Below are 24,820 nucleotides of genomic sequence, written 5' to 3'. Positions count from 1 at the left end.
AAAAAAAAAGAAGTTGCTACTTAGGACCTACACAACATTCGGTGAATCACTTGGCTTCAGCCTCAGTTTCCTCTTCTGTAAAATGGTGAATTTGTAATCCCGTGACATAACAGTCTGTCTCTGTGCCTTTGTCAGCCTGTCCCCCATGTCTCAAATACTCTCTTTCCTCATTTCTGCCTCTTAGAATGTCTAGTTTCCCTCAAAATGTCACCTCCTCCATGAAGCCTTTCCTGATTCCCCTTTGTCCCTGACAAACAACCTTGTGTTTGCTTTGTATCTCCTTATGTGTAGCAGGTTATTTCCTTCAGTAGGAGGTAAACCCCTTGAAGGGAACAACTGTTTTGTTTTTATCTATGATTCTCAGGGCCTATTACATAGCAGATGTTTGAGAAGTGCTTATTGATGGAGGGAAAACAGTTTATAAGGTTTTTTTTTGTTTGTTTGTTTTTTAGTGAGGCAATTGGGGTTAAGTGACTTGCCCAGGGTCACACAGCTAGTAAGTGTTAAGTGTCTGAAGCCAGATTTGAACTCAGGTACTCCTGACTACAGGGCCGGTACTCTAGCCACTGTGCCACCTAGCTGCCCCAGTTTATAAGTTTTAAAGTGGGATTTCCCATTATTAATAACAACATAGGAGAATTACAAGTCTTTACATGTGGGTTATTATTAACAGATTGTGAGGTCCACAAGGGCAGGGGCCAAGCCTTAATTGTGTTTTTCTATTTCCCCTGAGGGCTGGGGCCAAGGCTCTTCTGCACACAGCTGGCACTAAATAAATGTCTGTCCAACTTGAATTTCAATTTAGAGAAGCAGACTCCATACCACATGGACTCCACCCAGCACTAACACCCCATGAAGTTGAGCTAGAAATACTCTTTGTGCTGCTTTCTACTCATCTGAACTACAACCAACAGTCTGTTTCCCCAAATGAGCATTTGTAAGGGTGTTTGGTGTCTTTGAGGGGGTGTTTCTGTCTGGGAGGTGGATCTGTAAATCGACCCAAGAAGAAAAACCATAAGGAGGTGGCACAAGGTGGGTGCTAGGTAGGATCATTGACCCTGGAGGGCATCAGGTCTAGAACTGAGACCCAGAGGAAGGGAAGTGACTTACCCAAGGTCACACTGACAGTAAGTGGGAGACCCAGCATTTGAGCCCAGCTCCCACGACTTCTGTGTGCAGAGTTCTCCACTACAATAAGATGCTTCAAACATTTTACTTATTGATACTTTCTATGACAGAAAGGAGATGGCCCTGAGCCTGTCCTTCCTAATGGGCTAGGATGGAAGTGCTTTCCATATGTTCTGGATGTGACATCACCCCTTTGGGGTTTAGTGGGTCTCTTTTCAGATATCATCGATTTAGTCTATTTTTATAGATTGGGGAAACTGAGGGCAGAAACTTGCAGGGCTTTTGGCCTTTATATCTCCAAGGCTTAGCATAATAGCTGGCACAGTAAGTGCTGAGTAAATGCTAAAAGTTGCAGAGTTTGTGCTAAATTGCATTGGTAAAGGGGGAAGGAAGACACATTTATAACACCTACTATGTGCTAAACATTTTATAATTAATAATCTCATTTGAGCCTCACAACAACCCCGGGAAGTAGGTGCTGTTATTATCCTCATTTTCTAATCAGGCATACTGAGGCAGACAGAGGTTTAAGTGACTTACCCAGGGTCATGCAGCTAGTAAATGTCTGAGGCTGGATTTGAACTCGGGTCTTCCTGACTCCAGGCCTAGCACTCTAAATACCATACCACCTAGCTGCCTGGGACAAAGCACAGGTCCTCTCTCCTCTCTCCCCTCCCTTTAGCACAGTGTCTGACACATAGTAGGTGCTTGTTGACTGAACTGAGTGTGGGCTCCCTCCCTCCCTCCCATCACCTGGTGCCTCTGGGTCCCATTGGCGTGTCGGCGCTGCCGGCTTCTCTGGGAATAGCCGTTTATCTTGCACTCGTAGCAGGTGTCAGGAGAGAGCAGGTTCTCTTCGTCCTCCTCCTCAGCAAGGGTTGGCAGGTAGGAATTCTTGTCAAAGCCAAGTCCTGAGATGCAGTGCCTGGGACCGGGAGAGGCCACTGGAGTCAGAGGAGCCTCCAGGCCCTAGAGAATCCAATCCTTCCCAAGCCTACATGACACTATTACAGCCCCCTCCATACTCTATGATCCAGTTACATCGACTGCCTTGCTGTTCTTTGTACATTACCTCCATGTCTTTGCATGAGCTGTTCCTCACCCTTGGAACGCTCTCCCTCCTCACCTCCATCTCTCAGCTTCCCTGAGGACTCAGCACAGACCTCATCTTCTGCCGGAGGCCTTTCTGGGCCCCCCAGGTGCCAGCACCTTCCCCTCTGATTGACATTACCTTCCATATATTCTGTACATATATTGCATATGTGTGTATACACACACATTGTGTGTATGTATATATACATATCATATACACAGATATGTATATATTTATATGTAGTTTTGGGGGGAGGCAATTGGGGTTAAGTGACTTGCCCAGGGTCACACAGCTAGTAAGTATCTGAGGCTGGATTTGAACTCAGCTCCTCCTGACTTCAGGGCCATTGCTCTATCCACTGCACCAATTAGTTGCCCCCGTGTATAGCTTTTTACATGTTGTCTCCTCCATTAGAAGATAAGCTTTTGGGGAACAGATTTTTTTCCCTTTTATTTGTACCCCTAAGGCTTTACACAGTGCTGTCTACACAGTAAGCCCTTAATAAATGCCTGTTGAGCAATTGTGTGATTTGGAAACATGGAGGAAACCAAGAAAGGAAAGGGGAAGAAAGGCAGAAGATGGGAACACACAGAAAGGCCCCCTCCTAGAAGAGCTGAAGGAAGATGCTCATGGCCCCAGGGGGAAGGTCTGTGTACACGTGGGAGCACATGTGTGAGTAAGCACACAGGCCTGTCCATGGCAATGAATACAAGTGCACACGTGTGTTATACTTCCACCCCCGGGGGTGAACACAGGTCATCAACTGCACAAGTCTGGAATCATAGAATCCCAGTATCTAAGAGCTGGAAGGGACTTTCTATAACATCATCCAATGGTCATCCAGCCTGGGACAGAACTCTGAGTCTGGAGTCAGGCCAACCTGGGTTCAAATCTTGACTTCAACATTTACTAGCTGTGTGACAATGGACAAATCACTTAACCTCTCTGAGAGGCAGTTTCTTCATCTGGAAAATGAACAGGGTGGAGGGGCAGCTAGGTGGCACAGTGGATAGAGCACCGGCCCTGGACTCAAGAGGACCTGAGCTCAAATCCAGCCTCAGACATTTCACATTTACTAGCTATGTGACCTTGGGCAAGTCACTTAACCCTCATTACCTCAAACGCGCCCCCCCCCCCCCAAAATGAGCAGGGTGGACTAGATGTCTTTGAAGGTTGTTGATGGTGGTGACGGTAACTAGCATTTCTATCATGCTTTTAGGTTGTCAAAGTATTATGATGTTGTGACTTCTCCAGGGAGCCAATTACACATTTGGACAGCTCTAATGGTGAGGACAAGGGAGATACAGCTAGAGGACAGTTTGCTTAAAGAACAGCTAAATGGTCTTAGTGGACCCTAGGCCCCAACAGAAAGACAAGGTAGATTTAAAAAAAAAGCCAGTGAGATCTTAGGTTGCTATGAAAGGGAGACAGTGTCTAGACCAAGGAGGTGATAGCAGGTCATACTCCACCCTGGTCAGACCCCTTCTGGACTACTGTGTGTAGTTCTGAGGACACAGCTCAGGAAGGACATTGCCAAGTGGGAGAGCATCCAGAGCAATGAGAATGTAAGGGTGAAGGTCCCTGACTTCCTGACACACAAGGATTAGTAAAAAGGAATGGGGGGCAGCCAGGTGATGCAGTGGATAGAGCACCAGCCCTGGAGTCAGGAGGACCTGAGTTCAAATCCGGCCTCAGACACTTAACACTTACTAGCTGTGTGACCCTGGGCAAGTCACTTAACCCCAACTGCCTCACTAAACAAACAAACAAACAAACAAACAAAAAAGGAATAGGGAGGGGGGCAGCTAGGTGGCCCAGTGGATAAAGCACCAGCCCTGGATTCAGGAGTACCTGAGTTCAAATCCAACTTCAGACACTTGACACTTACTAGCTGTGTGACCCTGGGCAAGTCACTTAACCCCCATAGCCCCACCAAAAAAAATCATAGTAAAAAAAAAGACGAAAAAGGAATGATAGAGACTGGAGAAGAGAAGACTCAGGACAGGATATCTTAACCCAAGGTCTATGTTTTTTTTTTTAATAACTATTTCAATATAATTGGTTTCCTTAGTAATCCTATGGATTTTATTTTATATATTTAAAAATATCCTCTTCAGAAGGGGTCTCTAGGCTTCACCAGGCTGATTGCCCAAATGGTCTAGGACACAAAAAAAGGTTCAGAGGCCCCGGCTTTGGGCCAGATGGTATCTCTTCAAGCAGATGAAGAAGGGTTGTCATGGGAAAGAGGGACTGTATTATTTTCTCCTTGGCCCTAGAAGCCAGGACCAGGAACAGGTAGTGGAAATTGCAATGGGGCAAATTTGCGCTCAATGGTAAGAAAGCTTTCCTAATGACAAAGGCTACCTCGAGAGGAAAGGGCTGCTTCTTGGAGGAGGTTCCGAGTTCCATGTCCCTGGAGGTCGTTAAGCAAGGCCAGATACAGAGGTTGTTATGGAGTTCTCATATGGGATGACTACTAATATCTTTTCTATGGGCCTATGCAGGAGGGCCGGTCCAGGTGTCTGCAGACATGCATGTTGGACGAGAGAACCCTACTCACCCCTGTCCAGCACGGAAGTAGCCCCCTGGGCAGCCACACAGGTAGCCCCCATTGGTGTTGGAGCAGCCATAGCTGCAGGGGCTGCCTCCTGCAGAGCACTCATCCACATCCCGGCAGCCCCCAAAGGCCTGGTCGAAGTCGTAGCCAGAAGGGCAGACGCACTTGAAGCTGCCCAGTGTGTTGTAGCAAGAGGCTGAGCCACAGGCAGTGGGGCTGGAACACTCATTGTCATCTGGAAGGAAGAGACAGAGTTTGGGACCAAAACTTCAGCAGAGTATTGCAGGCTGCCAGGGGTCAGGGGGCCAGAAGCCCAAAGGTAAGAAGTCAAGGCTTTGTACCCATCCTTTCTCCAGCCCTTCGCCCTCCACTGCCATATTTTTTTCTTCTCTAGGATAAATTTCTCCAGTTTTTTTTCTGGTCTGATTTCTACCCTCTCCTCTCCACCCCTCATCATTCTGATTGCTTCTCTGATCAAAGTTTAGATTATCAGTGTCCCTAAAGATGTGTTGTCTTCAGCTTCTTCTTCTTCTTCTTTTTTTTTTTTTGATGAGGCAATTGGGGTTAAGTGACTTGCCCAGGGTCACACAGCTAGTAAGTGTCAAGTGTCTGAGGCTGGATTTGAACTCAGATCCTCCTTGAATCCAAGGCTGGTGCTCTATCCACTGTGCCGCCTAGCTGTAAAAAATTTTTTCACAGATACTTTTTGCTTTGATATCATCTATATTTCCTACTGCATTTCCTCCTTTCCTTGACTTCAAACAGGCAATATTGTGTAATGGAAAGAGAGCTCTAGATTTGAATTCTGGGCCCAGGTTCAAATCCTAGTTCCACCATGTATGACCTGTTTGACCTTGGGCGAATCTCTACCCAGCTTGGGACCTCAGTCTCCTCCTCTGGAATATTAGAGGGTTTGACTTTATGTGTTAATCCCTAAGATCTCTTGTTGGTTCTAAACTATAAGATCCAGGCTGTCTCCTCTCCCCAGGACCCAGGGGCACTGGGCACTCACCCACACACTGGTCCCATTGGGAGTGCGGGGTGAAACCGTTGGGGCAGCCACAGCGGTAGCTGCCCACCATGTTCCGACAGCCATGCTGACAATGGTGACTCCCGTCGCATTCATCTACATCTGTAAGAGAACCACCCACCGGCCCATTCAGAGTGAGCCTAAGGCCCATCTTCCCCCAGGCCCCAGCCCCCATCCCCTCTCATGTTTCAGTTTGCCCCTCCATGGTCTCCAGATCCGTGCTTGGAACCCTAGGTCCTGATCCCCTCACAAGGACTTGGTCCCTCTCTACCTTCACAGCTGAGTCCCGTGCTATCCAGGGAGAATCCTCGTTGGCACTGACAGCTGTAGCTGCCCGGGGTGTTCTCACATTGCCCCTGGGCCCCACAGAGGCCTGGCTGGGTCATACACTCGTCACTATCTGCAAGAAAAGAGATTTGAAGGCATCCCTGAGGGGCCAAGATATGGCTCTGGGGATGCCAAGAGCACCATGGAGGTGGCCCAGGGAGATGGCCCTGTGTCTCTGATTGGAGAATGGGGGAAGCAGTAAGGGCCTTCTCTCTGTGTCACATAGAATGGATGTACCAAGTCTGGGAGGGAGGGGAGATCTGCACCTGGCCATCCCTTTCCCCTTTAGAGGACTGTAGCCCGGAGGTGTAGGACAATTGATGGACAACAGTGGTTAAACAGTAATTGCCCCCTCCCTGAGAGCTCCAGGACCATTCCCAGACCCAACCTCCACCACCTTGTACCTCTGGCCTGAGGAGCTAGATATAATGATGTTCAGGGTCTGTTGCCATCCATGCCCTCATGGTTGGCTCTGCCTCAACCAAATCTCTTGCATCCATGTCCTCCTCTTGACTCACTTAGCCACCAACCTAGACCATGGCCTTGTCCCCTCTCATCTTGACTAGTAGAACATTTCCAAACCCATCCTTCACATAGTTGTCAAATTCATCTTCCTAATGACCAGATCTCACCATGTCATTCCACTCCTCAAAAACCTTCACTGGCTTCCTATTATCACTAGGATAAAATACAGACTCTATAATCTATCATTCAAAGCCCCACCACAATCTGGGTTCGACTTACCCTTCAGTTCTATCTCATACTACTCCCTTTCATGGTGTCTCTATCCTGGTCAAACTGAACTACTCTTTGTTTTCTGCTCTCATCCAGTCATATCCCACCTGTGCTCCCCAAGCCTGGAATTAACTCCCTCCTCCTCTCTGCTCTGGTGAAAATATTTTCATCCTCCAAGACCTAGTTCAGTAGTTATCTCCTCCATGAAACCTTCCTTGACTTCCCCTCTAGCTGAAAATGCTTTCACTTTCCCAGAGCTCTTAGTCTGCATCTTGCCTTTATCTCTATGATAGCCTACTTTGCATTATATTTATAAGCATGTAAGCCACAGTTTCCCTAGTAGACGGTAAACTCTTTGAGGGCAAGAACCATGTCATCTTTCTAACTTCGTACTCCCAAAGTCCAACACAAGGCACATGCAGATGAGCTTCTTCTCTGACACTGGGAGTCTTTGGAGGTTGCCTGGGCACACTGACATACAAGGTCTCATCCAGAATCATATAGGTCTTGAACTAGCTGACTCTAAGGCCACCTCTATAGCTTGTACTTTCTTTGGACACATCTGGTATGTCCTTATATGTGCACACACATTGTTCCCCAACAGAATGCAAGCCCTCTGAGGGCAAGGACAGTTTTATTTTCTAACTTTGCAGCACAATTCCCAGTGCTATAATTGGCATGGAGTAGGCACTTCATAAATGTGTGCTGATCGAATGAGATTGGTCAGCTGGGCTTGACTAGCTTGGGTGATAAAGTTCTGAGGGGGAACCAGGCCCAGAGGGTACTGGGGCAGTGAATTTCACTTCCATCCAGGGTGGTGGGTGACTCACCGAGGCAAGAGTGGTGATGCTGTGTGAAGCCAGGAGGGCACTTGCAGGTGAAGCTCCCAACGGTGTTGACGCAGAGGAATTGACAGTTGTGTTGCTTGGTGGCACATTCGTCAAGATCTAATGATAATCGTGATAATGAGAATAACCACTGGAAACCTCAAAGTGCTAGACAAACATACCCTATTTTACGTAAACATGCTCATCGGAGGTCTAGGGCTGGCACAGATTTTAGAGGGAAAAGAATTCAACCTTCTCCTTTTATAGACCAGGAAACTGAGGGATGGGAAAGAGACTTGGCTCAGGCTCACATGGCTGGTGTCAGAGCCTGGGTTCTAAACCCAGGTTTTCTGAGTTCAAATTCAAGGCTCTTGCCACACCACTTCCCACCTCCCTACCCTTCCATTACACCAAACATCAGTGAGTGATCCCAGTCCTATGTTGCCTGGCCTCTGCTCCCAGTTACTATCCTCAGACATGTCTAAAGAATGCTAGACAGAGGATAGAGCTTGGATCAAAATGGCGGCCCTAGGAGATCACAAGGCAGTGGTTTGGGTGCCCAATGGGGGCCACGTGTGGGTCACTCTCATTTCCCAGGCCTAGGTGAGGGGGTGGGGGCAGCCAAAGAACAAACCTGGGCAGCAGTGGGCACCTAAATCCTCCTCCTTTGACCCCCCAAAGTGTCCCATGGTGCCCCACAAGGAACAGGGCCTAGGAGCTTCCCAGGAAGTTGGAGATGGACAAATGATTCTTATGTCTAATCACCCTTGTCCTCCCCTTTCCCTCTCCCCAGGTCCAGGCCCTCCAGCTGTCCTGGTCAGGGGAAAGAAGGTTCAGTCACCTTTACAGGTCTTGCCATTTCCTTGGAGGAGGTAACCCCGGGGGCAGGAGCATTTGTAGCTGCCCTCTGTGTTTTTGCATAGGAAGTTACAAGGCTTTGGAGACTGTTCACACTCGTCCACATCTGGATGGGGGTGGGGGTGGAGGAGGGATGGAGAAATCAGACCACTCAGGAGCCAGGAAGAATTCCCCCAGCCCACAGGCCTCCCAATGCATGCTGCCTCTGCTTCAATCCCAGCCAATTCCTCTTCCCTAGGCCCTTCTGTGATTCCCCCATTCAGAAATCTCTGGCCCCTCCCAAGCCCAGACTCCTCAGCCTGGCATTTAAAGCCCTCCCATGATAGCCTGGTATATACCTCCCTTTCCAGTCTTATGTTCTGCCCTCCATGCTCTGGTCAGGCTAGATTATCCTCTTGTCCCCCAAATATCCCCCAAACTCTCTCACTACCTCTATTTCCTATGCCCAGAGTGCCCTTCGTCTTTCCCTGCTAAAATCCTATGCATCCCTTAAAGCCTAATTTAAATGTCGCCTCCTCCAGGAAGTCATCCCTGACCTCCCCTGGTAAGCAATAACCTTTCCTCCTCTCATATTTTACTTAGTACTTTGCCTGTAGCTCTCTGACATGTTTATCATGGAATGGTGTATATTGGAGTCATCTGGCATGGTGTTTTATCTGGGATATCTTACTAAACTGTGAGTTCCATGAAGTCAGGGACTATGTTTGAGATAAACTTGGCACGACACATATCAGATTAGGCACTTGTTGAATAAATGGATATATGTTTTGGTTTTTTTTTAGTGAGGCAATTGGGGTTAAGTGACTTGCCCAGGGTCACACAGCTAGTAAGTGTTAAGTGTTTGAGGCTGGATTTGAACTCAGGTACTCCTGACTCCAGGGCTGGTGCTCTATCCACTGTGCCACCTAGCTGCCTCCAATAAATGGATATATGAATGAATGTGTGAATGAATGAAGGAATGAATTTATGAACGAATGTGTGAAGGAATGTATGAAGGAATGAATGTATGAAGGAATGAATGTGTGAATGAATGAAGGAATGAATGTTTGAATGAATGTGTAAAAGAATCTATGAATGAATGCGTGAATGAATGAAGGAAGGAATGTATGAATGAATGTGTGAAAGAATAAAGGAATGAATGAATGTATGAGGGAATGAAGGAAGGAATGTGTAATGAATGAAAGAATGAATGTGTGAATGAATGAAGGAATGAATGTATGAATGAATGAAGGAAGCTAGTAGAATGAGGCTGAAGATACCAGGAACCTAGCATGATCACATAGGAGTAGAACTCAGGCACCCCAAAGGTCTTTAGAGTTCATTTAGTTCATTCTTGAGACTCCAACCAAAAACTAGGCTCCTGTCTACCCAGCTATCCTAGTCTCATGGATGGAAGGATTCTCCATCCCTCATGACATTAGCCCTGTAAACTAGGGTCTTGACCTGTGGTGCTACAGTTGGTCAGATGTCTAATAATAATCCCCATTTCTATGGCACTTTACTACATACATATGTACACACACACATACATATATACACAGACATACATACAATTAAAAAACAAAAATATAAACACGCAGATAAACTTAAATAAATGTAAATACACAGATATACATACATTGAATATACATATACATACACATACATGCACACACATGCTTTCCCTACAACAATCCTGGGAGACAAGGAGTATAAATGTTATCATCTCCATTTTATGGATGAGCATAGTGAGGCTCAGGGAAATTAGTCATCTGCCCAGTTGGTAAGTGTTAAGACAAGGTTTGATTTTGGCCTCTCCTGATTCTGAATGTGGCGCTCTTCCCTCTACACCGTGTTCTGGCCTTGTTCTCATTTTCCAGGATTCCTATCCTGGACTGGTTAGCTGGGGATGGAGCCCACTGGGCTGGGACTTACCCACACAGGCTGTGCCCGCAATATCGGGTGTGTACCCAGTCTCACAGTGGCAGCGGAAAGAGCCAATGGTGTTGATGCACTGACCGTTTTGACAGAGATTGGAGAGAACTTTGCACTCGTCAATGTCTGCAAGGAAGAGGAGACTCAGTCCAACCCACCTGCTGTCCCGTGGCTCCCACAGTCCCCTGGGGCTCCTGGCATGAAATTCCAGGCATGGAAAGAATCCCCCCACAGTCGCCTTCTTACTGTGGCTCCATGGCAAAGAACTGGCCTGTAGAAGCTGGGGCTGAATTTCTAAGTAAATCCCCACAATGGCTCTTTCTGACTGACCTGTGTTCCTAGCTTATTCTCTGATAAATGATAACTCCTATTTGCAGAGTGATTAGAACTCGGGTCTTCCCGACTCCAAGTCCAATGCCCTCTCCACTAATCCATACTGTGTCTCAACAAAGGCCACGGCCACTGATAGACAAGTGATGTCTCCCCAGAGATTTCCCCATCCCTAAGACACACTAACAGGACTTTTCCCCTGGGGCTGATTCCCCAAACTGAAAGAAGACCAGATTCCAATACCATCCAGAGGGTAGAAACTGCCCTGATTCCTCAGTCCCATTTGAATTTATCTGATATTAAAGGCACCCTAAGGATTCATCAATCAATTGATTTGTCACGTCTTTAACAAAAAAGAAAGGGAAGGCCGTTCTCAGCAATGATGAACAGCTAAAATGGTTTTCTGAATGGGCCTATAATCAGCCCTTCCGGAGTTCTCTGAGGATCTATTTCTGCATGGGTATCGCCGCTGGTTGAACTTGTTCTCATAAATCTGCTGCCTGAATAAGAGACTATAGGTGAGCATTGATACATCCCCAGGGCAAGAACAGTTATAACCCTCTGGATAATACTTTGTGATCTCCAAAGTGCTTTCTTCTAAGCAGGAGGTAAGCAGTGCAAGCATGATTATCTCTTTTTACTGAAGGGGAAACCGAAACTCAGAGAGCGGAAAACTCAGAGTTCTGGGGATTGGTGTTAGGAGGCACCTAACCTCTGCCATCGGTGGTGTAGCCAGGACCGTGCGGGCACATCTTCCTGTGCTGGGCAGTGCCAGGGAGGGGGCAGAGCTCGCAGAGGGAGCCCCAGCCTCGGCCCCCATCGCAGCAACACTCGGCTTTGGTGACCGGGTTGTGGTTGGTGGAGGACAGTTGACATGTGGTCTGTAATACCTCGGTGAAGCAGGAACCTTGGCGGGTGTCTGGTGGGGTGGGGAGGAAGAATCAAAGGGAATCCATGAGAAATGGACAATAACAACTGACATTTCTGAAGTGCTTTGTTTTACAAGAAACTTTCCCCCAAATAGTTTCAAATAGGCAGTAGTAATATTTTGAAGGGAGAGGCTCTGGGCCTCTGATTTCATCTACAAAGGGAAGTCCCAGTGTGAAAACTCCCTTCACTGATAAAGATTGGCAAGTTGTCTCTGACTTGTGTTATGAGGGGTAATATGGCCACAGTCACAGGACTAGTATGGGTCAGAGCCAAGCCTTGAAATGACGTTTTACCAACCCCAAGGCCAGTTTTCTTTCTGTTACAACAAACTGCCCTTACTATGGGGATAATAGTATAGGTATTATTAGCATATTCATTTTACAGATGAAAAAAGTGATGCCCAGGGAGACTAAGTGATTTGTCCAGGGTGAGGTGGTAAGTGACAGCTGGTAAGTGTCAGAGGTGGGGACTTGAACTCAGGTTCTCTGACTCTCTAAGTCCAGAGCTTCTTCTAGGACCATGGCTGCCTTTCAGGGAACACAGAGAGGGAGAAGTGGAGACATTCTTGGGGGAGAGGTTGAGTTGGGGGAAGCTGGTAACCTTGAAGAGCTCCATGTCCCTGGTGGGGAAGGGAGGAGCATCTAGAGGCACCTACCTAGGCACTCAGTGCCTGTGGGGCTAGCTTGGAAGCCTTCATTGCAGTCGCAGTGGTAGCTGCCCACTGTGTTCACACAGCGGCCATTGGAGCAGAGGCCAGGTTGGGTTCGGCATTCATTCTCATCTGAGGGAGGAGAAGATACCAACCCAGGTTGGTTCCATCCCTGATCTCCTTAGAGTCTTCCATCTGCCTTTAGGACAGACAGACAGACAGCTCCTCTCTCAGTCCCTGTGCCCTCCCTTGGCTGTCTGCTAGGGTCAGGGGGTTCTTCCTTGTACCCTGCTTTAATGAGCCCCATCTTCTCTGGTTCTCTGTCTTCCATAGACATGGAGACCAACTGCTCAGTGTCCTCTTCAAAGAAACTTGTCCTGCATTGGAAGATGGTGACCATCTCTTCTCTAGGGGAAGGAGTCCAGACACTTTACCTTTCCACAGGGAATCTGGCTCCTAGCATTCGGACATGTGCGATGCTGGCAGATATTAGTTATCTATGTATGGGTCACACCCATCTCTTAATGTTGCCTTTCTGGGCTAGGAGAGGGGTGCTAGGTGCTTGGGGAAATTAGATGAGACCTGTTCTCTTGCTCTCATGGAGCTCACAGTCTAGGAGAGGGGTGTACCACACCCAGAGATAATGAATTCTGCTGGTATTGTGCGTATCCAGATGATAGATCAGTTCTTTGTGGAAAGGTTAAGGGTCTGAACTGCTTTCCTTGAAGAGATGGTGGAGGACTGATGACAAATGTCTGTTAGAGTGGCACCAGATCCCATCCTTTTTTGTCCCTCATTTCTCTGTCCCGTTTCCAGTCCTCAGCCCTTTGTCCTCTTTATTTCTATTTCTCATGACTCCCAAAGCTCAGTCAAACAATCAACCGCCTAGCATTTATCAAGCACCTACTATGGGTCAGGCACTGTTCTGGGGTGGGTTGGCAGAAAGGGTGGGGACAGAGATAGGCAAGAGAGCAAAGAAGGGCAGGGCTACAAGATGAGACTGGGACAGAGATGGGGACAGATAGGATGAGGGGATGAGGGGAATAGACAAATGGGGAGATAAAGTTAGAGGGACAGGAATGGGACAGAGATGGGGAACAGACTTAAGGAACAAGGATAGAGCACAATAATGGGAGATCAAAAAGGAGCAGAGCTGAAGTCCAAGGAGGGGAGTGGAACTCTGGCCCTTACCTGTGCAGGGGCCCTAGGCTAAAGACAAGGTCTGAGATAGGGGCAGATGGGACCAGGGGTTGTGGGGCAAAGAAATGGGGAGAGAGGGATCTGGGGGAAATGGGACTGGGGACAAGGATGGGAAGACAGATGGTGTACCATGAGGTGTCGGAGGCTCTGGCTCTTACCTGTGCAGCCTTCACCATGGGCCCGGGGCTGTAAGCCAGGAGGACAGATGCAGGTGAAGGTGCCTATCAAATTCTTGCAAAGCATCCCCCGGGCAGGGCAGTCATGCAGTCCCTCAGCACACTCGTCCAGATCTGCAGTCAATCACAGGGATGGATGGAACTTCACCCCACCAGCCTTCTCCTGCCTGCCCTCACCCCCCTTAGGTGTATCCATCCATCACATGATAATGCTGGCCAGTCCCGGCTCAAGTCCTGACTCTTCATAGGATGGAGTTCTCTCTTAGGGGCTGTTTGAGCCCCTGGGATTCCTGAAGCTCTCCTCTGTCTGTCTGACCCAGCAGGTATACCTCTCTCCTCTCACTAGCAAACAACTCCAGAAAGTCCTGGCCAAGCTGCCCCCTAAGAATCTCTCATTCAAGTCTGCACTGAGGGACTAAAGTAACAGCTGTGTGAATGGTCCAAGCAAACGTCGCATCTCTTCCCATTAAATATCCTGTTCACCGGCAGTCTCCCAACCCTCATTGTGTCTTCTTCATTTGTAGCCTCCCACTGATCACCTCCCAACTTCCTCATCCACCTCTCATTCAGCCTCTTTTACCTGAAGCCTCCTCATCTTCCATCTGTCCTCCTTGTCTCTCATACAACCTCCTTTTCTCCCACCTAGCCTACCCCACTATAACCTCATTTCCCATTCAGACTCCCTGCCTCTCATCTAGCTTCTTTCCCACTTAGCATCCTCATTTCCCAACTAACCTCCACATCTCCCATTTAACCTTCCAACTTACAATCTAGTCTCCTTTCCCTTACAGCCTCCTCACCTCCCTTCCAGCCCACTCACCTCCCATCCAGCCTCCTCACTTCCCTTACAGCCTCCTCACCTCCCTTCCAGCCCACTCACCTCCCATCCAGCCTCCTCACCTTTACAGCCTCCTCACCTCCCATCCAGCCCCCTCACCTCCCATCCAGCCCCCTATAGCTCTCGGGCTCTAAAACTAACCTTTACACATGACTCTGTCCTCTCTCAGCACGTAGCCCGAGGGGCAGGTACATTCATAGGAGCCCTTGGTGTTGATGCAGCGGAAGGCACAGAGCAGGGGGTTCAGGGAGCATTCATTAATGTCTGTGGGGACAGACATTATGGGGAGGCCAAGGGGAGGCTGGGGAGGAGGTAGCTTGAAGGCCAGACCAATGCAAGCACTTCCAGGGACTGAGCTGGCCTGCCCAGTCTCCAAGGAATCTCAGAATACCAGAAAGGTCATTGAGTCCAAACCCCTCCTTATCCCAGTGGAGAGATTGAAGCTCAACAACTCACCCAGGGCCCCATGAGTCAGTGCTGGAACTCAGGTTTCCTAGCTCCCGGGTCACTGAGCCTTTCCACGATGGGCGGCGAATACATGCCTGCCCTCTCTGAGGATGCCCTTCAGATCCTTTCAGGCTGACCCTCCCTCCCCCACCCCCATATCCTCCGGGTGCAGTTCTCACCTTCGCAGGTCATCATGGGGCCTGGCTCAAAGCCCTCATCACACGTGCACTCAAAGCCTCCCACGACATTGGCACATACTCCATTCCCACAAGGATTTCCAACTGAGCACTCGTCCATGTCTATGATTGAGAAGAATGCATTAGCTGATGTACAGAGTTATTCAGACTGCCTAACAGACCTCCCTCTTACTGCTATGGAATTGGGTGAGGTGGGCATGTGGGCTTCCTGCAGGCCCTTCTGAACCTGATTTAGGGGGATTTGGGAAGCCCTTGACCCTGTACCCAATCCATGAGGCAAGGGAGGATAGATAAGGGATCTCCTAAAAGTCTGGAATTTTAAAGCTAGAACCAATCTTAGGAGTCATCTCGACAACTCCTTCAATTTTTAGAGGGAGCGCTTCTCACCCCTCCCACTATAACCTCTCTACCCTTCCCAGTTTTCCCACTCTATCACCTTTGCTTTGGCCTCACTCTCTTCCCATCAAAATCTTAATGCTAATAAATAATTAATCAGTTTAATTTGATGTTGTCTTCTAATTATCAATCCCTTGTCCTCTTGTCCTATCACCACTCATCCCTTCTCAAACCACCACCACCCTTGCTTTTAACCCCTGCCCCCATCTGCCTCTTTTTGCTCCTTCTCAAATACAGCTAAGCAATAATAACAGAAGTCATGCAAACATCCTGGTTGTGCCCACCACATGCTGATATAATCTTATATCAGTTAAGAATTCACTGCTGTAAAGCAACCCTTTCATTTGTCCCTTATTCCCTCAGCAGTGCACCACTCCACTCGGTCTGTTCCAAATCTTTCCTTCCATCTTTCCAGTCACTCAGGTTCAAAACCTTGCCTCTTTACCTTCCCTCACCTCCTTTTTCTAATCAGGTGCCACATCCTATCTTTTCTACTTCCATGACATCTTTCACACCTACTCCCTTCTCTCCACTCATATGGCCCCAGTTCAGGCTCTCCTCAGGTTTTTCCTGTTTTTTTTTGCATTAACCTTTTAGTTGGTTTCCCTGCCTCTAGTCTTTCTCTTCTCCAAACTATCCCATTTAACTTTTCAGATGAATTCCACAGGCTTTTCCTCATACATTCTCTCATGCTCCCTTGTCTTCTGTTCTTCAGGATAATGTGCCCAATTTCTTCAACTGAACCTCATATAACATGGTCTCTTAATCCTTCTCTGGACTGGCTCCAGTTTATCAATGTCTTTCCTAAATTTGCTCCTTGAATTGAACTCAACACGGTAGGTGTGGTCAATGAAGCATAGGACTTTAGAGCCAGAGAAATCGCCTGGTCCAATAACCTCATTTTATGTGATGAAAATAAGGTTCAGCAAGTTATGACCAGGGCAGAGGACTGTGGTACTATCACTTTCCTCATTCTGAACATTATATCTCATTAATGAATCCTAAAATGGGGCTAACTTTTGGTGGGGGGCAGGGGCAACTGCAGAAAGTACTGCTAGCTCATATTGAGCTTGTCTTCCAGTAAGACCCTCAGGTTATTTTTATGTGAAAAGATGCTTCTTTCATATGTTTAGTAGGTACTCCCCCAATCTATTATGGGGACTGCTCCACCTCTCACCAGAATCGTTGCCCACCTGGAGTCACCTCCACCTTGGGGCTTGTTCTTTTGATTGAGAAATCCCTATCCAAGGTGAATATTTCACAAGGGGCCCCAGACATGCTCACTTTGCTGTCACTAACACTATTTCTCCAGCTCTTTACCAAACTTTGAACCCATGCTGGTACCCTTTTCCCAGATTTCCCCTTCACTCACAGTTTCCAGCTCCCCTTTATGTATTGTGTTCTCCTAGTAGAATAAAAGCTCTTTGAGAGTAGATATTATCTTGTTCTCTTTTATTTGGATCTCTAGCAAATACTTAATAAATGCTCCATCTATCTATCATCTGTCTATCTATCATACCTCTACCCAACCACCTACCCACCTATCTACCTACCTATATGTAAAAATATACATAAATATATATAAATATACAAATACACACACACATATATACACACATATACATACATACATACACACACACATATACACACATATATATAGTGAGAAACTAAGGATCCCAGTTCTGAGGGTACAGTACCAGAGACAGGGAGCTTAGAGACACTAACCTACACAGTTGACACCAGTGTAATCCAGGCTGTAGCCAAAAGGACACTCGCATCGAAAAGAGCCATCTGTGTTGATGCAGACCCCATTCACACAGATGCCAGGGTTCTCTGAGCACTCATTCACATCTGTAGAGACAGGAGGATAGAAGAGGAGACAATGAAGATCACACTCTGCTCTACTGCACATTAAGGGATCCAGGGTACGTATGTACGGTCAAGGAGGCCAGATTCCAGGGTAACAGCTGGGTCTAGCAAAGGTAGAGACATATCCACCAACACCTTGTTCTGCCCTAGATGTGGCCTTAGAACTTGATGAAGTGACACAGGGCAGGCTCTGAGAAGAACAGAATAAGTTCCAGGTGTGTATGGGCTCAGAACTTGGTTCTCTTAGCTGAACTGCCCAAATCTAAGAGACTAACACAAGGATTATGGGGTCAACAGTATGACTAAATTGCCAATGTGAGGGGCTGGAGCCTCCCTATCCCACTCTTTTCCCTCCCCAGATGGGTAAGGGTGGAGCTGCTGATAGATGAGTCTGTGAGACACCATTGTCCTAGGCTATCAGTCTCTGGTTGTCCTCCTTGGCCAAGACATATATTCTGGGTACCTCCAGTGCCAATTATCTCTACAGGACCCAACAAGGTTCCTCTGGGGAGCTCTTCTTCCAAGAAACAAAGGTGAGACATGCCTGACAGAGAGCAGCAGCACCCTTGCCAGTCATAGCCAGGACAGCAGTGAGAGTGTTGGCTACCCAACACCGTAGGGGATGAGGAGGTCCATCCTGCAAATGCAACTTCTGAGCCCAGAGCCTTAGCGGATAGAGGCAGCTGCCTCACAAGTGCTGAGCAGGTCCCCATCACTGGCTCTGCCTGTGCCCAGAGAGGTGAAGTCTCTGTTTAAAAGCTAAGAGGCAGGGGCAGCTAGGTAGCACAGTGGATAGAGCACTGGCCCTGGAGTCAGGAGAACCTGAGTTCAAATCTGTCCTCAGACACTTGACACTTACTAGCTGTGTGACCCTGGGCAAGAGTCACTTAACCCCAATTGCCTCACCAAAAAAAAAAAAAATAGAAAAAAAAAAGCTAAGGGGCAAAAGCTTTGGGCATTTGTCTAAAGGACCAGACTTGGCAATACCACCACCAAAATCACAGTGTTTGGGCTGGAGGGGCCATAGACGGCATAGAACTCTCATATATATATGGTCTTATCAGAGACCATTGAATCAAATCCTTTCATTTTGCAGAATGGGAAATTGAGACACAGAGAAGAGAAGGCCCTTGCTAAAGTTCACGGAAGAATCAGGACTAGACCCTGGGGCTCTGATTCCTAGCCAAGGGTTCTTCTCCATGCATGGTGTTGCCTCTGCGCTCATGAAGCAGCGATACCAAAAACTATTCAGGAATGAAGACAATACTTACCTTCCCGTGAGTCATCTGGGCCAGGTACAGCCCCATGGCCAAAGGGGCATAGTTCTTGGAAGGCACCTGGGGGACAAGGGACAATAGAGACTGTGAAGATCCCAACCCTGTGGGCCAAATGTCCTAACAAGCCTGAGGGGCACCAGGGAAAGTCTGGGAGTTTCTCAGATATTCCTCAGATCCCTCTCTAGAATCCAAAGGCTGAGCTGGACTCAGAAATGGGCCCTGGTTCTAAGTTCAAAGAACTCTCCAAGTCTGATATTCTGTTCTGAGGACCTTCCCAGCTCTCAGGGGTCTCTTACATTATATATTCTTTAAAAAATATGTTATTTTATTTTTTCCCTAGTTACATGTTAAAATATTCTTTTTTGGGGGGGGCAGGGCAATGAGGGTTAAGTGACTTGCCCAGGGTCACACAGCTAGTAAGTGTCAAGTGTCTGAGGTCAGATTTAAACTCAGGTCCTCCTGAGTTGCCCCCATAAATTTTTAACATTAAAAAAAGTTATGAACTCCAAATTTTATCCCTCTTTCTCTCCTTCCTCTCCCCCTTCCCTGAAATGGTAAGCAATCAGATATAGGTTAGGTTATACGTGTGCCATTATGACATAATATATTCTAAGCACTTTCCCAGCCCTGACATCCTGTGTCCTAAGTGCCTTCTTAGCTCTGACCCTCTATGTTCTAAGGAATTTCCATCTGTTCTTAGATAGCACCCTCCCCTCCCTTTACCTTCCCTATACATTAATATCTGAGGTAAAGATCTGGTGTCAGAAAGTAGCACCTCCTGCTTCCTCCACTCCCTCTTTTGGCTCCCTTCCAGCTCAGCTGTATCTCCAACTCACAGGAGTCAAGAGGGGCTACTCACCACTGCCCTCCTGGGGACATAGTTCGCAGGGGTCCCCCCATCCTTCCCCAGGCATCTTACTGCAACAGCATCGGGCCTTGGTAGTGTTGAAGGCTTTGGGGACTGAACACCTCCCATTCTCAAAGCGAGTGAAGCAAAAACTCTGACGAGTGTCTGTGGGATAGAAGTCATGACATCACCCCAGGGACGTGGGTGAGATGGGAATGGGATGTGGACCCACTTAAGCAGGGATTCTTAACTGTTTTGTGTCCTGGAATGCTATGGGAGTCTGCTGAAGTGTATGGATCCCTTATCAGAATAGTTTTTAAATGCATAAAATAAAATATACAGGATTACAAAGGAAACCAATTATATTATATATAATAATAATTTTTTTTTAAAGTTTGTAGGTTCCAAGATAAAAGTCCCTATAATAGAAGTTCAAGAAGATACCCCTCCCTGCCCAACAGAGAAGATACCACACCCTACCAGAGAGAAAGGACGTTTACCATAGAAAAGTCTTCCTATACTATGGAAAGAAACCTCCCATAAAGAAGTAGCCCCTCTCCAACAGAGCTCTTCTCTAAGACAAGGCCTATCTACCTTGAAAAGGAACCTGATCTCCATGACCCACCTCCGCCGCCGCCAGCCCCCAGTGCCATTTAACAGACATTCATAGAAGGGCCCTTTCTCTACCTCTGAGACAGAAGTCCCTCCCATGGAGAGGAGCATTCCCAGAGACAATTCCTGCCACTCCCCCCTCCCCCATTATGGAAAAGCATCTCTCATAGAAAGTCCTCTCTCTCCAAGAACAAAGAGAATTCTTCCTGAGAAAAGTCTCAACTTCCTACCCTGAACAAAAAATCTCTCCCCACCAAGAGAGCCCCTACCACCACCTCCTTAAAATAGAAATTTTCTAGCAGAAGGGATAGGATTTGCCTGCAAAGACTAGAAGTCTTACTTAGAATTCCAGGAAACCTGATAACATGCAGACAACTTCTCAGGCCAAGTGGGGAAGGAAGCTCTACTTTCAAGGATAGCCTGATTAGATGAGACTCATTTCAATGAGTGTGAGTGAAATGATGACAAACAGAACAGTTCTTTGGCTTGTCACTTCCTTCTGTAGAGCCAAATAAGGGAGGGAGACAGAGTGCCCCACCCCCTTCTTTGTATCTTCTGATAAGGCTCTGGCTCTTTGTCAGGTCCCTGGAGACTTACAAACATCACTGACCCCTTTTCTCCATTTATTCTGTAGATACCTTGCTATCTTCCCCACTAGCATATAAGCTTCCTGAGGGCAGGGACTATATTTTTGCCTTTATTTGTATATTTGGTACTCAGCACAGTGCCTGGCACATAGGAATTGTTTAATAAAAAAATGTTTCAAAAGCTCGATAATATCAAGGGAATTAATGGTAAAAAAATGCAAAGGAAGGTGGTCTAGCCATACCAGATCTAAAACTATATTATAAAGTGGCAACCATCAAAACTATTTAGTACTGGCTAAGAAATAGCATGGTGGATCAATGGAATAGGTTAGGCACAGGAGACACAGTAGTAAATTAATATAGCAATCTACTGTTTGATAAACCCAAAGACTCTAGCCTCCAGGATAAGAACTTACTATTTGATAAAAAAACTGCTGGGAAAACTGGAAAATTGTATGGTAGAAACTAGGCCTAGACCAACATCTTATACCATATACCAAAGTAAAGTCAAAATGGGTATGTGATTTAGCCATAAAGGGTGATACCATAGGCAAATTAGAAGAGGAAGGAATAGTTTACCTGTCCGATCTATGAAAAAAGATGAGGTAGAGAACATTATGAAGTGCAAAATGGATCATTTTGATTATATTAAATTGAAAAGGTTTTGCACAAACAAAACCAACGCAGCCAAGATTAGAAGGAAAACAGAAAGCTGGGAAACAATTTTTATAGCCAGTGTTTCTGATAAAGGCCTCATTTCTTTTTACAATCTTAATAGTTTTTTATTTTTCCAGTTACTTGTAAAGATAGTTTCCAACATTCATTTTCATAAGATTTTGAGTTCCAAATTTTTCTTCCTCCCTCCCTTCCCTCCTCTCTCCTAAAGCCAGCAAGTAATCTGATCTAGGTTATATATGTACAATCACATTAAACATATTTCCACATTAGTCATGTTGTGAAAGAAGACAGAATAAAAGAGAAAAGCCTCAAGAAAGAAAGAAAAAACAACAACACAAAAAGTAAAAATAGTATGGTTCAATCTGCATTCAGACTCCACAGTTCTTATTCTGGATGCAGAGAACATTTTCTATCATGAGTCCTTTGGAATGGCCATGGAGCATTTTATTGCTAAAATGAGCTAAGTCTATCACAGATGATCATCACACAATGTTGCTGTTATTGTGTATAACGTTCTCCTGGTTCTGCTTACTTCACTCAGCCTCAGTCCACTTAAATCTTTCCAAGTTTTTCTGAAATCTGCCTGTTCCTCATCTCTTACAGCACACTTGTATTCCATTTTAATTTGTAAAGGCCTAATTTCTAAGATATATAGAGAACTGAATCAAATTTATAAGCATACAAGATATTCCCCAATTGAGAAAGGGTAAAGGGATATGAATAGGCAGTTTTCAGATGAAGAAATTAAAACTATCTATAGCCATATGAAAAAGTGTTCTCAATCACTATTCATTATAGAAATGCAAATTAAAACTACTCTGAGGTACCACCTCACACCTATCAGATTGGCTATTATGACAAAAACAGAAAATGATAAATGTTGAAGATGTGGGAAAATTGGAACACTAAGGCATTGTTAGTGGACTTGTGAAATGATCTAGCCATTCTAGAGAGCAATTTGGAACTATGCCCAAAAGGTTATAAAATTGTGCATTCCCTTTGACCCAGAAATACCACTACTAGGTCTGTATGTCAAAGAGATCATAAAAAGGGGAAAAGGTGCACGTGTACAAAAATATTTATAGCTGCTCTTTTTGTGGTGGCAAAGAATTGGAAATTGGGGGGATGTCCATCAAGTGGGGAATGGCTGAACAAGTTGTGGTATATGAATATAATGGAATACTATTGTGCTGTAAGAAATGATGAGCAGGCTGATTTCAGAAAGACTTAAGTAGACTGATGCTGAGTGAAGTGAACAGAACCGAGAGAACATTGCACACAATAACAGCAACATTGTGTGATAGACATAGCTCTTCTCAGCAATACAATGATGCAAGACAATTCCAAAAGACTTATGATGGAAAATGCTCTCTATATCCAGAAGAAGAACTATGGAGTCTGATTGCAGATTGAACCATACTATTTTCACTTTATTTGTTGCTTTTTTTCTTGTAGCTTTCCCCTTTTGTTCTGATTCTTATCTCACAACATGGAAATATCTTTAACATGATTGTAATGTATAACCTAGATCAGATTGCTTGCTGGCTTTGAGAGGGAGGAGGGAAGGGAGGGAGGGAGAAACATTTAGAATTCAAAATCTTATGAAAATGAATGTTGAAAACTATCTTTACACATAATTGGGAAAAAATAAAATATTATTAAAATGTTTTGACTAACTGACTCTTTATTCCACATTTAAAGAATTAATTTTCACTAAAACCTGTGATTTCTTGTTTTCATGTCAGTCAGCGGTACAAGTGTAAGGCAAAAGAGTCACACACAGGCAAAAATTCATGTAAAAAGGTCTACTGGTCTTATGTTTCAACCGTGTAAAATGGCAGCCAAATAGATGATCTTGGCCAGGATTGAGAAAAGCAGAGAGTCAAAATGAGGGAGGTGACATATCTCATCAGGCTACAGCTGGACTATTGTGTGCAATTCTGGGCAGCCTAGTTTACAAAGGGCATTACTGACAAACTGGAGCATAGCCAGAGGAAAGCAGTCCAGATGGCTCAGGGCTTGGCGATCAGGCAGTACAAAGATCAATGGATAGAAATGAGGATATTGAGCCCAAAGAAGAGGAGGCTCAGGATTGGAGTGGTTGGGGAAGGGCATATTTGTTGTCCTGAAGTCTTTGAAGGGCTTGAAAAGGGATTTAATCTGAAGTTGCTCAAGTATGAGTGGGACTAGACAGCATCCGAAGTCACCTCCAACTCTGAGAGATTTGGGCCTCACCTTGTATACATCTTTTCCTCTTCCAGTACAAAGGATTAAGCAATTGTTTAGAGAGAGAGAGAGAGAGAGAGTAAACACTGAACTCCCAGTGAACCACTTTCCTTAGCCTCATCTCATCTCCAGAGTCTGGGGATCACTTCCGGACACCCCAGTCTTGATGCATGCAAGGACAAGTCTCAGCATCTTCTGACCTCAAATCCCAGGGTCAGTCTACTTCTAATCCTCAGACCTACCTACCACAAAACATTCCTAATGAGAATTTATTCCCCTACCAAGAGGAAAAAGGCTCTCTTCTTGTTCCCTAGTCTTGTTAGATTAGCAACTCCTGATTCTTATTTTCTGAGTAATCTCAAAACCAAGTTCCAGACATAAATTCACATTACAGGCTATCAGAGCACTTGGTTACTTCTCTTTCTCCTTCTGCTCTGCCTTAGACTTCTGTGTCCTGTCTCCTACCCATTGCCTGCTTGCCTTCCCTTCCATCCCGGTCCCCCTCAAGACTAAGTTCTTACCAAAGCAGCGTCGTCCATTGTCTGAGAGGACAAAGCCAGGTGGGCAGAGGCACTGGAAACTCCCGGGGCTGTTGGTGCAGGTGCCAAATAGGCAGAGGTTGGGCTCTTCCTCACATTCATTGATATCTAGAAGAAGGGGGACATTGGAGTGGAAGATCTGTTGGCCCCCCAACACAGGGTGAGGGTTAGCTTGGGGTCAGGGATAGCCTCAACTGGGACCTTATGTAGAAGATTTGAACTTGAGTCTTGGATCTAATGCTGGCTAGCTGGGTGACCCCTGTTAAGTTAACTAATATCTCTGAATCTGTGGACTCATTTGGCAAATGTTAACAAAACAGAGGGAGAGACATATTTTTAGGCATGGCCAATATGAGAATTTGTTTTGTTGGACTATGTATGTTTATGGTTAGGGTCAGTTTTCTGTTTGTTTCTTTGTTTATTGGGGCTATGGGAGGAACAGATTACAAATGCATGCAAAAATACGTTTTTAAGAAAAAAATAAAATGCCTGATCCATAGATTGGTTATAGAATTGTGAGTTATTGTATTATTATTACATGTGATTTGGG

At 46.0% G+C, this 24,820-nt stretch overlaps 1 protein-coding gene across 1 annotated transcript in view; it reads right to left on the bottom strand.

The window, feature by feature from the left end:
• Positions 1–24,820, bottom strand: part of FBN3 (fibrillin 3) — a 116,555-nt gene that overhangs the window by 2,246 nt on the left and 89,489 nt on the right. Inside the window, exons 49-64 of the mRNA XM_043990366.1 lie at positions 24,253–24,378; positions 19,641–19,793; positions 18,776–18,841; positions 17,361–17,486; positions 15,219–15,338; positions 14,734–14,856; positions 13,737–13,868; positions 12,385–12,510; positions 11,512–11,718; positions 10,470–10,595; positions 8,539–8,661; positions 7,701–7,817; positions 6,080–6,208; positions 5,791–5,910; positions 4,782–5,013; positions 1,882–2,053 (exon numbers count right to left, since the gene is read on the bottom strand). Of these exons, the coding sequence (XP_043846301.1) occupies positions 1,882–2,053; positions 4,782–5,013; positions 5,791–5,910; positions 6,080–6,208; positions 7,701–7,817; positions 8,539–8,661; positions 10,470–10,595; positions 11,512–11,718; positions 12,385–12,510; positions 13,737–13,868; positions 14,734–14,856; positions 15,219–15,338; positions 17,361–17,486; positions 18,776–18,841; positions 19,641–19,793; positions 24,253–24,378 (2,198 nt within the window). The remainder of the gene's footprint in view (positions 1–1,881; positions 2,054–4,781; positions 5,014–5,790; positions 5,911–6,079; positions 6,209–7,700; positions 7,818–8,538; positions 8,662–10,469; positions 10,596–11,511; positions 11,719–12,384; positions 12,511–13,736; positions 13,869–14,733; positions 14,857–15,218; positions 15,339–17,360; positions 17,487–18,775; positions 18,842–19,640; positions 19,794–24,252; positions 24,379–24,820) is intronic.

Source organism: Dromiciops gliroides, chromosome 1, assembly GCF_019393635.1.
Source record: "Dromiciops gliroides isolate mDroGli1 chromosome 1, mDroGli1.pri, whole genome shotgun sequence".
NCBI lineage: Eukaryota > Metazoa > Chordata > Mammalia > Microbiotheria > Microbiotheriidae > Dromiciops > Dromiciops gliroides.
The sequence above is the reverse complement of the archived record's forward strand: the minus strand, read 5'-3'. Positions and strand labels throughout refer to the sequence as shown.